This window comes from Tympanuchus pallidicinctus, unplaced genomic scaffold, assembly GCF_026119805.1.
Source record: "Tympanuchus pallidicinctus isolate F22 unplaced genomic scaffold, pur_lepc_1.0 scaffold1, whole genome shotgun sequence".
Taxonomy (NCBI): domain Eukaryota; kingdom Metazoa; phylum Chordata; class Aves; order Galliformes; family Phasianidae; genus Tympanuchus; species Tympanuchus pallidicinctus.
The window spans coordinates 87,235,265-87,252,783 of record NW_026294618.1 but is presented as its reverse complement, the minus strand read 5'-3'; the positions used below and the strand labels follow the sequence as shown (position 1 = coordinate 87,252,783).

Sequence of the window (17,519 nt, the reverse complement as noted above, 5' to 3'; positions counted from 1 at the left end):
GCAGGGCTGTTTAACAGGGAAGGGACAGACGGCTGAGTGGAACTGAGCATTGGGGTGTGCCCAGCTGTTAATGCCAACACTGGGCTAGCCAGGCTGGGAAGGAAATATTTTCCTGTTTTGCAGAGCTGCAGGTTAGCTTCTTTTCCTTCAGTATTACAGTTGAGGCAATTTATGCAATGAACTTTCAGCTGAGTTTAATTCTCAGCTTATAATCTCAAGAGCTCAACAAGCCTCGTATGTCAGGGACACTGAGCATTGTGTCTGTGTGGATTGGTTTAGGAGTGGGCATTGAAAAGTAACTGAATGATTTGTAAGCTCATGGGACTGATGTTGCTGGATTGATTTGAATACATTTGAAAATGCATTTGATACCCACTTGGAAAGTAAAATACCTGTCAATCACTGTAAGTTTAATGACAGAAAGCAGACAACTGAAAGCAGGAAAAAAAACCTGCTTGAAAGGCAGCCACTGGCTAAGGGAAAATTATCTTAATGGAAAACTAGTGTCTAAAAACATCATCACTAAAAACAAGCTATGCATATTTAACTATTATCTGACCACATCATTGCCTTTCGCAGCAACACAATCTCTATGTCTGTTTCAGATCTCCAGTGGGGTTGTCTCAATGTTAAGAGGGAGGAAAAGTCCCCAAATGGCAGCAAGCCATAGGGAGTTTGGGGAAACAGCCTTTGACTCTTGAGAAGGCATGCTGTATTCATTAGGTGTTGGGTTATGTGGTATTTTGTATACTTGTGATTTAGGTAACAGAGAGGTAAGTTCCTGCTGTGCCTTGGCCTTAAAACAATTGTCAAGGCATGCTTGTGTGCCCAGGAGTGAGGGCAGTATCTTGGTCTACAATAAAAGATGAGTCTACTTGAACTGTTCGTGTGTCTGATGTGTGTGCACCAGCACCTCATGTACTAAAGAGGAAAAAAAATGAAAAGAAAAAAAAACCCACAAAAAAACAGTGAAAATAGTAATTTATAAGTATTGCTTCTGGAAAATATGGATTGTCAGGCAGAAAGCATAAACATTCTTTTTTCTCCTCATTTACTGCAAACAAGTTTCTGTAGAGCATTTCAGATTTTGACAGACATATTAGTTCTCAGACCTAGTATAATCTCACCAAATCTTTGCCCACACATTCAATATTGTTTGTAATAGAACATTGCCTTTGACAAATAATGAAGTCCTAGTAGATCTTTAGCAATATATATTTTGATTTTTTTCTCCTGTGATTCTTTTTTTCTTCTCATAATTTAGTGAAGGGGGTTGCTAAATGAGCTGTAATGTGCTGCAGTTGTGAATGTTTATCCAAACTACTGACCGATGTCAGTGATGTGTTTTTTAATTTTAAATGTGTTGTTCTCTAAATTTACACTGACAGTGTTTGAGAGCCTCTTTAGGAGAAAAAACATTTCGTGATGACTCAAAAATTGTTAGGGTAGGCTTGTGGATCGAGTTACATCAGGTTTTGTCTATTATTTCTGCTGATTATTCTGGTCATATAATTCCGTCTTATTTTTGTAGTATTTTTGCAAAATCTTTTTTCCTTTTCTCTCAACACTAAAATTGCCTGTAAGCATGAATTAGAATGAGGAGTTCGACATAAAGGAGTGAAGTCTTGAGTTGTGTGGAACTTCTAAATAAATAATAGTGACATGATTAAATGCTAATATTCAAGTCAGTATTTCTGGAGTTTGTAATTAGGCAACAAAGTATGCTGTCACAGAGAGGAGCTTCAGTACTGTTGAAGCTGATGGCGCTCCTGACAGTAACAGTTACCCCAGATGTTACACTGTCTAGATTGAAAACCTTGTTACCTCTATTCATCTGGATAGCAAGGATACTCATTAAGTTATGAATTAGTGCTTCTTCCAAACACTTGCATATTAATGATGTAGCTGTGCGCAGAAGCCTAGTTTTTGAAGAGTAAGCAGGTAGTGCTCTGTTAGAGGAACTGAGTTGGCTCCACACGGAACAACAGCCTCCTGGAGGTGGAAGAGAGCTGTGGACATCTGCTTGTTGGTTTCTGGTCTGTGCGTGCTCCATGTATATCTGGGGTTTCCTGCCCAGCACTCCTGGCACAAACGCTCCCCTACATCCCTACTGCCAACACCTTCCAAGCCTTAGTTTACTTTGAATCTTCAGGTTATTACTAAGAAGTAAGAATATTTGGGAGTGCCTTGGGAGGAATGTGACATTAGCTGGAGAGGAGCTTCTACCTTTTCAGAAACAGAAACCAAATTCTGCTGTTGCACCCTGTACAAAGCTGCTGACATCTGCTGCATTACTGCAGACGTTCTGTTCTGCATGGGCCTAAATCCCATGTACTGAAGCCCACAGTCAAAGCCACTTGACATACTGAGTGGATGATTTGCACCACTCTTTGAAGAGGTATCTGTATTTAGTAGATTGTGCCTTGAAGCTTAAAGTGCATAATGGAATCTGCACTCCTGCCTGTCATAAATGTGACCTGTGTACTTATGTACATTCTTACACAAATTCCCTTTATGTCTTCAAAGTGCAGCTGATACGAGGAGTCCAGGAACTGACTATGGTTATAGATAATGGGAGTGAAATCCATTGCAGGTTTTGGTGGAAAGCGTTGTGAGCCTGCCCTCTTGATCCTATATTACGTGAGAATTGCAGCTTTAGTTTCTTTAACATCGGTGTCAAAGGTGTTTTTATTGTCAAGCCTTCTTTTTTTTTTCCTTCCTCTTTCTTCTATTTTTTCTATTTCCTATTGCTTTCTTCTTTTTTTTTTTTTTCTAAAATCGGGTCCAATTTTCATTGGACTAACATCAGCCTAAAGATATTTTCATCAGTTGTTGGCAGATGCTAGATGGGCTGCCTAGTAATAAATGCCTTTTTCATGATTGTTTTGCTCACACTTAAGTCCATTTTCTGTGAATATTGTATGAAGCAATGTTAAGCTTTTAATTGTTTATGATATTTGGCACTTCCAGACTCTGTGAATGTTTCTGCATCCATGAAAGAGAATTATTAAGCACCGGATCAAAATGCTGCCATCTTACTTGCTGTTAATGCTGAGGAAGACCTGCCAAATCTTGTAGTATTTGTGCATGCTATAGAGGTGGAAAGAAATAAGGTTCCAGAGCTAATAATAGCAGCAGCTTTGTGGCTAGGAGCCTCATTATAGTAACTCCATAATGACAGTCTGGTTCGAAATGTGATGAAATCCGTATTTCTGTCCTCTCCTGTGGGTCTTGGTTAAATTCTCACAAGTCAAAGCTGAAAAGAAACGGGTATTTTTGCAGAAGACTGAAAGATCCTTTCCAATTCTAATGCAAGCAGGTCTTTTTTAGCATTTGACAGAATATGATTTTCTCTACATTCATAATGTGTTTTAAATGAAGCTCCCCCTGATCTTCAAGACTGTCTCATGCAATGCTGTCTCAGTGCTTGCTTTTACAATCAGCTAACAGCAAGAAAACAGTTGCTGACATGTTACTTCTGTCTCACCCTTCTGTTTGCTATTTTCCTGGGACTGTGCATACGTTCAGGGGAGAGTGTTAAAGGACGTGAATTGCTACTGTTCTGCTGACAGCATTGTTCTAGTGCACTTAGTGGACTCCCAGGCATTCAGAGATGGCAGTAAGCTGTTCCTTATAGTAGCAGGTAGAGACAGTGGCTTTCTCAATTCCTCATGTGCACCAGGTGGTCTCCCTCTGGGACCGAAACAGCGTGCTGTTTTTAGCGGTTTCATTAAACCTGGGTAAGCTACAAAGCTGTGTGAAATCTATGTAATGCTGCAAACCACTCGATTCCTCAGTCCAGCGTGAAGTGAGAGGATGCAATGAAAGTAAACATTTGTCTCCAATAGGTGAATGGTCTGCTCAGATCTTTAAGGTTTGCATCTTTGAGTCTCTATTATATTTTCTTCTGATGTTTGCCCTTCTGGTATTTCCTCTGTCACCTTCATTGGAAATGTTTCCTTGGTAGTAGGGCAGCAGATCTGGATTTGGCCTATGTAATTATCTAGGGTTGCCTATGGATAACTAAGGAAGCAATAATTCATATGTGACAATTCTTACAGATACCTTTGCAGCCTCCAACTATTTTTCCTGAGCAGGTTACTAGTTTTGTCTAGTTGCTAGCTCTGAGCGTCTTTCTCTGCCTAGTATTTGCCTGCTCTCTTACTGTATCTGTGCTGACTTTTTACCTTCAGAATGTCTACTGTATTCAGGGGAAGAACCATGAACTTGTCTTCTTTATGCAACTCCAACTGTCATTTGTTGCTGTTGTTTTCATATTGGATAAGGCACTGACTATTATCCAGTCTCTGCCTACTCCTCTTTTTGCTGTGCCATACACCCCTTCATATTATTCACTTCTACCTCCCAGTCTTCATGTAATGGAATTAGGCACTCAAATTATTCTATTTTTATTTGCATCTGCTGAAGTTGCACTGTTGTTTGTTAAGCACGTCATGCTTTCATCTTTTTGCAAGGCAGTGTTCTATTGTAATGACCAACTTAATATAGGTTCTCTGAAATGTCTTCATGAAACAAAGTGAGCAGTCCTGTGCCCATTTCTCCTTTCCTTATTGCTCAGTAAAAACAACTTGAAGCTCTGCTAGTTAGTTCTAGAGAAACATCTGGTCAATGCAAATAATGAGATGAGAATAGTAATAAGTAGCAGTGAGCCAGCAGAGAGAAACAGCTGAAAGACTTATTGTAGGATATTTTGCTTTACTTGATTTTTTGAAAGGGAACCTTGTACTTAAGTAAATCAACTATATATCCTAGGTCTGGGCAAGAAGGAGAATTTACTGACTTTGAAAGTTGTGGGAAGGCTGGAAATAATCCAAATGAATTAGAAGAGTTAAAATTGGGAAGCTTGATGTTACATTGAAAATTTAAAACAATGGTACATTAGCTGTACTACCTCTGCAGAGATTTTTGAACATAAGACTCTAGAATTAGTTTCTAAAAGTAAATGTTCAACAGTGTGAGGGATGAAGGAACAGAATTGCCGCTGACGTCAGATAATCTCAGCCTTGAAGCAAAACCTGTAGGGATCTTTTATCAAGATGTGATGATGGATTCTCTATTGCTGCCAAATAGGATGTTTTTCTACAAGAAATAATCTAGTTGTTGCAAGATTCTCTTTGGGAATCTCCCTTCAGAGCAAACTTGTTGCCTGCCCTACACTGGAAGCCACTGCAGGCTTTTCTTCTAGTCTTACCATAAAGAAATTAAGAAAATCTTATTAATGCAAAATACCCCTGCTGAGTTATTTAACTGGGCCTTGGGTTTGAGTGCTGAGCCCAGGAAGATCTAAATAATAGAATCATGGAATCATTAAGGCTGGAAAAGACCACTAACATCACGTAGTCCAACCTGAACCCATCCCCACCGTGCTTGCTGACCATGTCCCTCAGTGCCACGTCTACATGTTTCTTGAACACTTCCAGGGACAGTGACTCTGCCACCTCCCTATGCAGCCTGTTCCAATGCATTGCCAATCTTTTTGAAAAGAAGTGTTTCCTAATATCCAAACTGAACCTCCCCTGGTGCAACTTGAGGCCATTCCTTCTCATCCTGTTGCTGTTACCTGGGAGAAGAGGCCGACCCCCACCTTGCCACAACCTCTTTTCAGGCAGTTGTAGAGAGCGATGAGGTCTCCCCTGAGCCTCCTCTTCTGATAGTTGATGGGCATTCTACATTTGATAACCAAAGAGATAGTGCAGGTATTCATCTACATTCACCTTTTTTTCTTTTTTTAAATACTTTGAGGATAAATATTGACCTTAAACTCTAAAAGCATTGATTCTATGCATACAGCCTGAGAACTCTTTGAAGATAAAAAGAGACAGAACTTTGCCCCCAAGCTTACTGAAGAGTTCAGCGCATATACTGAGGAAAGGAAGATTTGCTGGATGTAATCCTGTCTTTCTTCCTCAGACACTGCTCATGCACAGGCAGGAATGCAGCTACACAGTCTATGCTGTCATGGATCAATGGCACATATGGGGGCGTGGATGTGCTAGTAGGTATCAGTGCATTTCTCCATTTCTCTGATTGTATTATCCAAAAATAAAATTGTTACAGTGTCACCATAACTGCCTCAGTTATACCTCAGTCAAATGTTTATGAGGCATTTGCAGTATTCTGTGCCTAACAGAGCTATTTTCTGTACTATTATTATTATTATGCAAATCTAGGCTAATATCCCCCCAGTACTCATGTTTCTGGCATCCTGGGAGGCCTTCCTGTAGAGCTAAAAGATTCAGCACCTTTTAATCAAAGACTTGAGAATGGAAGTGTGTTGGGTGCGCTTTTATGCCTAGTGTTTGTATTTCTTGTTACTTCATCTCAGTTCAGGCTCTTCTAACACAGTTAGGGTTTTGCATACTTCTAAAATGCTCGCACTGTTCTGCATGCTTTGCTCTTGCAGATGATGATGTTATGGAGAAGTGCACAGTTTGCAAAGTTGACCTTTTCGCACTGGTTGGAGTTTAATGCAGCTTGGGAAATTCTGAGGGTACAACCTCTACATTCTTCCTTCCCAGAAAAAAATTAATGCTTGGAAAGATTGATTGAAGAGAAATTGAACTAAAAGTTGTCTTAGGAGCTTGGGCATATTTGGGGATTTAACCTCAGTTTATAGCCCTATCAAATTCTACATTAAAACTACTGTGTAGGTCCATACTTCTCTTTCTCGTAACAAATGAAAACTGTTTTCATTTCCTTTGCACTTGGGCTCGTTGTGGGAGCAGGTATATATATGTCAGCATAACAAACACATTTTCTGCATATCTTGGATGCTTCCAAATCTTTTATCACTTACAGATTGCTTTTTCCCCAACAATTTTAAGAAAAGTATCCCTTTAAAGTAGTTATTTGTATTTTTTATGTGTCAGGATTTGTATTTAGCCTTAAAAGAGATAGCAGCAACAAAAATCCAAAATGCAGTTGTAGAAAAGGTCTTTTCAATTACTGCTGATCTTTGCATGGTTATAAAACCTTTGCTCCATACATAACATGGAGCTATCTTCAGAAAACGTAGTGCTGAGGAGCTTGCCAAAAATGGGACCAGTGACAGCTTTTCCTGGGCTTCCCAAAGACAGGTTGCAGTCTGGCAGGTATTTCTGTGGTGTCTTATGAGTTTGGTAAAGCAGCCAACCCCAGAGTTGGAGGCTGTGTTCCCTAGCAAATGTACACAAGCTTCAATTTGCACTGCATGAGCGCAATTTGTCACATAAGTAGATATGTTGAACAGGACAAGAGATGTGAGGACTGCATTTCTGCATTCATGCAGGTGATTGTTGCTGTGTGATACTGCCTTGTGGCTGGTATAAAGCCTCACGTAAAATGGAAAATGCATGCCTCCTTCGCATGCTAGTGAGGAGACCAAGATAACTGCAATATTTTATGTACTTGATCCCTCCACGTAGGCTCCTGTCTGTGATGCAGCCTGGTCTGCAGGAAAGGAGTGGGCATGCTCGGGGCCGTGAGGCAGAGCACCCCTCAGTGAGGAGGCTGGTGGCACACCCAGCCATGCTTGGAACCAACAGGCCTCACCTAGGCAGTGTAGCAGGAAGCAGCAGTGCCTGTGAGGATGATGAGAACTGCCAACAATACATCTCAGTGTTTGCCTTTTTGTGTTTGCTGATATATCTGCTTTGCTTGTACTCCAGCATGGAGCCTGTGCCATGGGCTGTATGGGACACAGTGGCTAGTATGAGTTAAGCAGTTATTGCCTGTAACTTCCTCCATTGCCTTCTCATCTATATTGGGCAGTAGTGGGGGCAGCTTCTGTCAAATAACACCTTCATTTATGTTAGAAAAGCCAATAACTAAAAGGTCAGAGATAATCCAGTGCTTAGAAGACAAAATGCTGAGCAGACTGCATTGAGCAGGACTTGAACTGGACAAGGACTCTATGAAGCAGTCTGGCCTTCAGCTCTTTCAAGCACCACGGTGCTGTTCCTGGTGACTCTGTAATGGTGACAATTGCAGCACCCATTTGTACGTCTCTTCTGAGCACTGAGGGAAAACATGGACCAGATCCATAGGTCAGACTGAGACTGCTCACATGCAGAAACATGCTCATGGGCAAAGAGATGGTGGCCCTGCTAACTGCGCGTCTGCCTGGCATGGCACCGTGCAGGTCATAGATGTCCACAGCAGCACCAAGCACGCAAGCTCCAGCAGAGGGTGTGCTTGGGGATGCAGAAGTTTGCAGAGACAAATTGATCTGGTTTATAGCTGCCTTGCTTTGCTGGAGCTTAGTGCAGCCAGAGCCAGCCTAGGCCTGCTGCAAGACTGACCCCCAACACAGCAAGGCTCCAGCAGTGCATGCAGGGCAGCTGCTCTTGCTTCGGGCTGGCACTGTTCCTTCACTTAAAGTGAGAACTGCCAGCATGTGGGAAGCCATTATCCTGGATCACTGTACTGATACTCCATTCCCGTAAGTGTTATTCTTTCACTACTGAGGATTATGCTTTGTCCACCTTATACTGAGCCTGCTGCAGACTAAGTTTCCTGGAAAAAAAGTAGTACGGTCAAACACTCATTTTACTCATCTTACATTTAGCTTCCTAATTGCAGCTTGGAAATAAAATATCATTTGTGCTAATTTTATTCTTTTGCATCTGGGTAATGCTGCCAAGTCTGACAACTTCTTCCTGAAGACACAATGTTAAGATAGTGTTTTTCCCTGCTTCACAATGACAGAACTGTCAAGAAGCATTGAAGTCAGAAGCAACATGCGCTGTGTGTGTGTGCCAGTGAATCAGTGCTTATTATGTTTGTTTTAATTTAAATCTCTCTGCACTGGAGGGGTGGGTTTGTTTACACATTTACTAGTAATGATTTGAATCAGAAAGTTATTTCTGGAGCATAAGGATTTAGAGTAGGTTTTCCCAAAGGCAACTGAAGACATCAGGTGACAGTGTTCTGTGGAAGCTGGGGTCTACATCTTTTATGCTCTGCATTGAAGCCTCAAAACAAATTGCTTAGTGGATCACCTTCAGCATTCCACCAGTAATAATATAAATATAAAAATCAGTACTGAAGGCCCCTAGGCTGCTCTCTTAGACTGCTTAGCTCACAGGTTCAGGAAGGCTTGGTTAGGAGAACAGACAGAAAATTAATGTTTCTTCCTGCAAAAAAGTGTATTTTCACATAAAAATGAAAAAAATAAAATGAGAAGCTCTTCAAGCTGCTGTAGTCATCAGCCATGGATAGCTTTTCCTCATCTCTCAGAGCTCATTCTTCATTGTCCTTGTAGCACTGGGACTAACTTGAGTTTTGCATTGTTTCTAATCTGCACGTTGCTTCTAGAAGAGAGTGTGGGAGGGACTGTACAAGAAGTAATTTGCAGACTGCTGCTTGGAGAGTCCAGACTCATCTCTGCTGTGCTCACTCTATTACTGGCCAAGCGTCCTTAAAATATCAGAACTTTTGTGTGATGTATAGCAAGTGAGCTCTGGGATGAGGCTGCTGTAAGATTGGAAGAGAGTCTTTGTAACTCTAGAAAATTGATGGTCAAACGTAGACTCAGAAAAACAAATATAAGAAGTCATTTATGACACAAAACAGAGCAAGTAAGTTCCTGGGATCGTTGCATTTAGAATGGCACTGCCTTGCTGGCTTCTTGGAACTGAAGAGCTTTTTCTTTCTGATGTTGTAAGACAGATGATGTATGCTTTTAAATAATGAACAAAGCCACGTTCACAAAATAAGACACTTGAGAACTGTGGTAATGTTGCTATAAATGCGCAGAGGTTATTCATTTGTCAGTAGTAATAAAATCTTTCAAATAATTATTTCTCTACAACTCCTCTCCTTAACAAACTTGCAGTTAATGACAGCGTTGAAATCTCTTTCCCTGTGTAGATTGTATTCCGGAAAATCAGCGATGTGAAACGAGAAGAAGAGGAGAGAATGAAAAGGAAGAATGAAGCCCCCCTGATTTTGCCACCAGATCACCCTGTCCGCCGACTGTTTCAGAGGTTCAGGCAGCAGAAGGAGGCACGGCTTGCAGCTGAGAGAGGCAGAGATCCAGATGACCTGGATGTGGAGAAGGGCAACATCCTAGGCGAGCACTCCTCCGCACGCTCAGTGGTCAAAGCCAGCGTTGTGACCGTACGGGAGAGCCCTGCAACCCCTGTGTCATATCAGTCAGCTTCAACCTCTGGGACTTCTGACCAGGCGAAGCTTCAGGCCCCCGCGTCAGAGTACACAGGATGTAAAGCATCAGGGGATTACCCCCGGAGAAAAGGCTGGGCCAAATTCAAAGACGCCTGTGGGAAAGGTGAAGACTGGAATAAAGTCTCTAAAGCAGAATCTATGGAGACGTTACCAGAGAGAACTAAAGCTTCAGGAGAAGCTACCCTGAAGAAGACAGACTCTTGTGACAGTGGCATTACAAAAAGTGACTTGCGCTTGGATAACGTTGGGGAGACAAGAAGCCCACAGGACCGCAGCCCGGTCCTCACCGAGGTCAAGCATTCCTTTTATCCTATCCCAGAACAGACTCTTCAGGCTACCATGCTAGAAGTGAAACACGAATTGAAAGAGGACATCAAGGCTTTAAACACAAAAATGACCAATATAGAAAAACAGCTCGCTGAGATACTTAGGATATTGACCTCAAGAAGAAGCTCCCAGTCACCACAGGAGTTGTTTGAAATATCAAGGCCCCAGTCTCCAGAATCAGAAAAAGACATGTTTGGAGCTAGCTGAGGTGTTTCTTTATAAAAAACAGTCAATCAAATGAACACCCCCCCCCTAACATTTTAAATTTAATCTTGAAAACAAGTGAGGGACCAATTCACTAAGCATGTTCCCTATGTCTAAAAAGGTACAGTAGCAGGAATTGCAACCTCATGTCAAGATGGCAGCTGGCTCTGAAGTCTTTTTGACAGCAAGGGTACAGTTTATAAAGCTTTTCTTTTCTCCATTGGTGCCCATTCTCCCCACTCCCTCTTTCTCCCTCAGGATGTTGGAATAAGAGCTCCGAAAGCAGCAGCCATCCCTGTGAGCGCCAGGTGACCTCTTAGGTTTTTGGAGCATGCCTTATGTAGTTAGCTCAGTTTTTGCCTATATGAATAAGGACTGGCCAGGGTGCTTGTGCTTTCAGCATTTTTTTTTTTGCTGCTGCTGTTGTCACTGTTTCAGTCACCCGTACAGCATGTTAAATGCCACAGTATATTTTCATGTACTTGTAATAAAGCAAAGAGGAGTAGAATTTGTGCTACTCAATACCAAAGTTACTTTTGGGTAGTCAAGGGACAGCTAAGAAGAAGGGAAAAAATGTAAAAAAAAAAAACCCAAAAAAAACAACACACAAAAAAACCCCTCAAGTCTGTTAGTAAATGGGTTCATCCACATTTTCATTCTTTGAGTCAGGATATTGATTTTCAAAATCTGGACTTCTGTCTCAGATGTCGTAGAACATTACCTGTGTTTTTAATTTCTGCTGGAGGACGGAGGTTTGGGTGTGCTGTGTACCTGCAGAACGTGCAGAACACTTTCTGCCCACTGCAGAATGTGTTGTGTGTCAGTGTCAATAACCATTCTGCAGATTTGCCTCCCTGTGAAAATATACTGTAGCAATTATGTCCTGTCTTTGCTATGAATCTGCTCTTTTGATTCTTGTTAAATTATTATTCAGAAGTTTCTGTTTTGGTAGTGTTCCTTGTAGCCAAAGGCTTTCACAGAACTTTCATAGAATTTAAATTGTTGCATTTTTCTCTATATCCGGATGTATTGTTATTGATCTAATCTATCTAGAAAGTAAATGGAGGTAGAAACACAGTGCTTACTGTATACAAGTGCTATTGTAGCAAGGAAACAAGAAGATCTGCTTCTTAAAGAAGGAGATGTTTCCAAAACTTATATTTTCATATCTTTTTTGGAGGAAGATTGAAGCACTTTACCAAAATGACTGTTCATTATTCATTATTTAGGGTAGCAGAGAAGATTCCATACCTTGGGACATAGGTATAGATCTGCAGTAAATTCTCTCCACTGGTCTGGTATGCTCACTATTTAACCGTAGGTTATTGTCCAGAAGCATGGTGCAACTGTTGAGCTTTTCATTCTCACTGGCAGTAGGTCCTAACACACTGTGGGAGTAGTTCTCATTCTTTTTCTATGGTACTAACTCATTTACATTAAAAAAAACACATAAATTTTTGGAGCAGATATGAGATTTGGGTTAAGTAAGAAAGAGAGAAGGGAAATGACCAATTAGGAGGGATTTCTGGTGGCCTAATGCTTGCATGGGGCCATGCAGAATTATGCCATACATCCTTGGGGAAGTGCAAGGCCCACCAGTGAAACTGCACACACAGTATTGGGGCTGTGCTGTGCAAAGCTACGAGCTCAGGCCTTGAAGGCAGTAAGTTTGTTTTATCTGTTCTGAGGACAGCACTGCAGTTTGCAGCTGCTTTAGGGTTAGCTTTCAAGGGTCTTGCATGCTGGTTCAGTACAGGAGTGTCCACAAATAATAAATTTTAATCAAGTCTTGAAAGATTCCCGAAATGCATCTGGATCAAATCTGTCTGCAACTTTCTACTTCCCCTACAGAAAGAAAAGGCATTACAGAAGTGACTTGCTAGGAAACAGTGAAACAGAGGTGCCATTTCCTATATTTATTTCCAGTTCCAAGTTTGGGTTTTTCCAGTGGAAGCTGGTGTCTTTTGCAGTTATGTCTGGGGCATACTGAGGAGAGCTTTTTTGACCAAAGTCACGGTGTGTTTGGTGCTTTAATCAGTATGAATGGCAACAGCTACCTGCAATAGCTATGCCATTTCCATAAGGGATCCATACAACAGCAGTTTCAGATTAGAATTACTACGTGTTTTCCTCTCCAAACTCCTCGGTCAGTAAATTCATTGGGCAGTGAAATTAGGTAAAAATAAACTACAGGTTTGCAAGTATACATGTATTTGTAATCAGTGCCCCGGAGTTGCAGAGGGGTTTGAGCGGTTCACTTGGTGCCAGTTTTCTAATCCAGGCAAATTACTCATCAGCGTTGTGTTTCCTTTGTAACATGTTTGGAAGTCTTGCTGAACTCAGCTGGCAGCCAGCTACCTGCAGTCTGATAAACATGGAAATTAGCTTATCCCAGACCAGATAAGAGGGGAAATGTTTGTTGCCCCCCAGGTATGTGCCTAACGTCTCCAGTGTTGCAGTGCAGATGTAGGATTAGATGCACAGTTGCAGATTACCTAGTCCTCTGTTGCTGTGTCCATGTTAACGTTTCTCAGTGGTATCTTTCATGTGTCCTCAGGGATATGTTTAAGGTTTTTCTGGTGTTGCTGATTGCCTAATCCTGGAGTCAAGGCAGGGTTAATCCTAGAAGCCTCACAATTATTTGCATCACCACATGCGGTTCGGTGAGTAAAGGAGCATAAGTCCCCATTTCTGAGGGCACTCCAAGTGCAGCCTGAAGTTTAGTTCAGTTTGGAATACAGGTACGTGCTCCATGGCCAGGGCTGGGTGAAGCACAGAGTCCATTTTTAAGGCTTTTATGAGGCCTTTTTAAGAGCCTATAAAGTCAGTTATAATCCACTCGTATAGCTTTCAAAGATTGTAATATACTCTGGAATTACACTTAAAATGTAATGTCACTGAAGATTATGGCCAAATTTGATTCTGTTGCAGTCATGAATCTCCAGAAGAACTTGCACTCCTTCCAATGACACCTTCAAGGCATCTGCTCCAGGTCAGCACTGAAGTGGGCAATGTCACTGAGATTTGCACAGCTCTAACAAGTCAGATCCATTTTTATTATGATTTCATGAACTGGCAGGTACTAAAGCTAGTTGTAGAAGACTGCATCATCCCTTAGTAACCACTATGCATTGTGAAGGAATCTGAAAAAATATAATATTTAGGATGAGCTTTGGTCTTTGGATTCCCTGGGCTACTTAGTGGTAAATAAGCGAAACCTTGTCTGCTATGGGACTCCCTTGACCCTCAGACTAGTTTGGACCTGTAGTGTATTGCCCAGGCTCAGCAGATGAAGAGAGATTTGTTTAGGGAGTGACTGAAAGCAGCTATGTTGTAAATCTGTCTTTCTCCATTGAGCCTTAAACTTGGATGCCTAAGGCTGGGTGGTGCGCATATCCACGGTAATTGTTACTTATTCTTCCATTTTATTTGTGAGCTTTTCCTTTTATTTGTGTTGGGTAAGCCTTTTCACTTAAATTATTTTTCATCTTAGAAATGGATGACCTCTGAACATGAGATTCTGCCCCTTAACAAGGAAGCGGTTTACATTCTGTGTTCTGGCACAGTGCTTCTACCACTTAACTACCTGCTAAACAACCCGTGTTAACGAACAAGAGATTGTGTCCCATTTTTACCCTATGGTGGAATGAGATTTCAGTCAAAAGCTGGTAGTTCAGAGGAAGAGGCGGGGCTCAGGGTTGTTACAAAGGGAGCTTGTAGAAGTTCGTACTTAACCAGAATACCAATATGCAGCACAGGATTTAAAAAGCAAAAACCAACCCTCATCCCTTCCATGTTCAGCTACATTGACTTCTGTCTGGTATTACCTGTATACTTTTACAAACACCATTCTTGCTTTAAATCTCTTTCACAGTGCTGCTCTGAATCCCAGCGAACACCCTGTTTAGCAGCTTCGAAGGTGATGTTCTGCTTCTACAGTACTTCACTTTAATGAACTGAACAAGATATTTACTGTGAATATCTGGTGATATTTTTTCAATCACAGTCTGTGAAAGAATTTACTACGATTTGTCTTTGCTATACAAACAGCAATGTGTATGACTACGCTTGTGCCGTTGCGTGTACATACACACGTATATATAGTATCTGTGTATAGACAATAGATAATATGGATTGATTTCTGTTATGTAAAAGCACATCCTTCACTTAATGATTACAGTTCAAGAAGGGAACTAAAATCTTCCCCTTAGCTACCCACTGAATGTGCTAGCTAGCATCTTGTTTGTTAAATGTTGAACTTTCAGGCCATACCTTCTGGTTTCTCTAGCAGTCTCAGCTTCGTACAGTTAGTTTGGCTGATATTGTGACTGAGAGATCTGGCAGGTGCTGTTAGTCAGGAACCAGAAATGTATGTGAAATTGGAAAAATGCTGTATCATAGCTGGTGGGAAAACAGCTTGTAAGCCACTGTTTCTTGCTTGCTCACAGTACCTCTGAAGCCAAGGTGCCCTGGTATTGCCTCTCCTGGCTTCTCCTGCAGGAGGGACTGTGGAACAGGAGGGTTTCTTTTTCCTGGCACTGGGGGCTGTCTCAAGGTGCTGAGCCTGTCCTTCTCACATGACACTTGGTCACTGCACTTCTGCTTTCTCGGCCTGGTCTTAGGTGGTGAAGAGCATCTACTTAATTCTTCCTTTCTCTGTAGTCTCCTGTGTGTGTATTGGCAATAACAATGTCTGTGTTTCAGCCGCACTTCTGATTTATTAACAGAAACCTTTTAGAGAGAGACCCGGGCAGGGGAAGCTCCAGAAATGTGAGGTATAGTACAGTAGATTACTGTATCCACTAATCTGACATACTTTTGACCACATTGTTGTGGCAAGCATTGATTCAACTAAATAAAAATAATGCTTTTTGCAATAAGATATAGCCAACATTTAGCCTTAAGACCCTTTCATAAGTGAAACATTTCAAACTGTGATTCCATTCTCTTTCCTTCTTCATGTTCTGTAGTATTTACAATGTTGCCTAAAGATAAAGCACTTTGATTAGCTTTCTAAATCTAATGGAAATCACTTGTTGGTAATCACGCTTATTTCTCCACTTAATGCCTTCTTATTAGGATAATAAATTACTCCAATAGTCCTCTCCCTTTCCAAAACAGACATAATTATTGTGTGAACACTTTTGTGTTATTGGGGATCCAAGCCCGACCTATCACAAAAGTGTTTGTTTTGAAGACTTTATTTTACAGTGCAACAATGCTACTGTGAATTTACCTGCAGCCGTAATTTGTTCCGAGCTGATTGTTGAGTGTCGTGCAAACATATTTGATGTGTAATCCCAGAGCATCTCCATAACTGGATTTAAATGCCTGATGTCAGCAAAGCAGTTTGGGGCTTTCACTTGCTGTTCTGAAAGGCGGATGTCTTTTTCCTTTCCTCCCACTGAAGGTGTGACCACTGACATAGAAAAAGAATCCTTTTAGCTGTAGATGAGAGACATTCAATAATCTCGTATCAGGATGAACTGCTATATAAAGAAATATGGAGTTTTCTAATGAATGTGTTAGATTATTGTACTTACATACAATCAATATTTGTACATCTGTTGGAAACCCGTCTGCGTTTCGGTATTTAGCCACCACTGCATGGACACTTTATTGATATGCAGTTACTGCAGTCGCTTTGGAGCTTTTAAATGTATTTCACTTGGTTTTATCCTTTCCAAAATCCACCAAATATTCCTGTTTCTTTTTCTTTGCATTTGTCACTTTGTTCAATGAAGCATGATCAGACAAAGAGAACGAGTAGATACTATTTTTGTGGTCAGCAAAGCAGCTGCCAGTAGATAGACAGTGTGTGTGCACATACACACTGTTTTGGAATGTTTCAGTTACAAATGCAGCCACCTACATTAATGATATCCCTGTTAAACATTTTTAAACAAGCACAAATAATATTTGTAAAAAAAAAAGTTTAATTTTATTTATTATAGTAATAAACTATTTTATACATTATAATTGCTTTGGTGTGCTTTTTAATGGGTTGAATATGTACTTTAAGAGTAACAAGGAGATTTTAAGTTAGTCTCTAGAATTCTGGCTTGCCATTTTGTTGCTGCTGTTCTGCACCCAGAGCGCTGTTGATAGAAAAGTTTGATATTACCATTTTACTTGTGAGCAGCTCAGGTTGTTTCCTCAGAATTCTACCTTCTGTGTGAGTCAGTACAACCATGATTTACAAGTACAGGGCTGCTGTAAAGTGGATTCAGGTGTTCTGTGAAGCACAGTGGACTCCAATCTGGACCAGCTGTCTGCAAATCCATACTAAAATCACTGCTCCTGTAGGCCAGCAACCGATCTGGACATGAATGTAAAGTTTTACTCTTCAGGACTTCCGCCTATGAACTTTGCAGCCGTGTTTGTGCTTCATACTCCAAAGCATGATCTTAGCCTGTCGCCTCCTCACGCTTCATGAGATTGGGAACTTAATCTTCAAAAGGACAGCAATAAGACTTAAGCTTTCAGGCTGCAGAGCTGAGGCTAAACTGTACCAGGAGCAGCCGAGGAGCTCAAGGAGGAGCTCTTTTTACCAGCGTTCCTGCATCCACTGCAGAGTGCGCTCTGACAGGACCTTCAGTTGTTGATATTGCTCACTGACCAATGTGAAAGTCTCTGCTTTATTTTGTCTAGTTATTATGCGTTCCCTGTAATTGCTAGAACAGAGAAAATTTCTGGAGTGAAGGTAGGTACTTTTAATTTTCTTTTTATTTTGAGGTCTGCAAAAGCTGTTGTTCCCATTCTCTGAACTGTCCGTTTTACTCTTTGTTCAAGCTCCTCGTGCA

The 17,519-nt window shown here is 41.1% G+C and overlaps 1 protein-coding gene across 2 annotated transcripts in view; it reads left to right on the top strand.

Annotated features, from left to right (window-relative positions):
* KCNH1 (potassium voltage-gated channel subfamily H member 1) overlaps window positions 1–16,665 on the top strand; it is a 179,284-nt gene extending 162,619 nt beyond the window's left edge. The window contains exons 11-12 of one of the 2 annotated variants that reach the window (XR_008207123.1): window positions 9,871–13,708; window positions 14,591–16,665. Coding sequence is in view for 1 of the 2 variants with exons in the window: in XM_052684355.1 (XP_052540315.1) it covers window positions 9,871–10,719 (849 nt within the window). In the remaining variant the exon portion in view is untranslated. Of the gene's footprint in view, window positions 1–9,870 lie in introns of both variants that reach the window. The other variant, XM_052684355.1, reaches the window with a different exon arrangement.
* The last annotated feature ends 854 nt before the right edge of the window (window positions 16,666–17,519 follow it).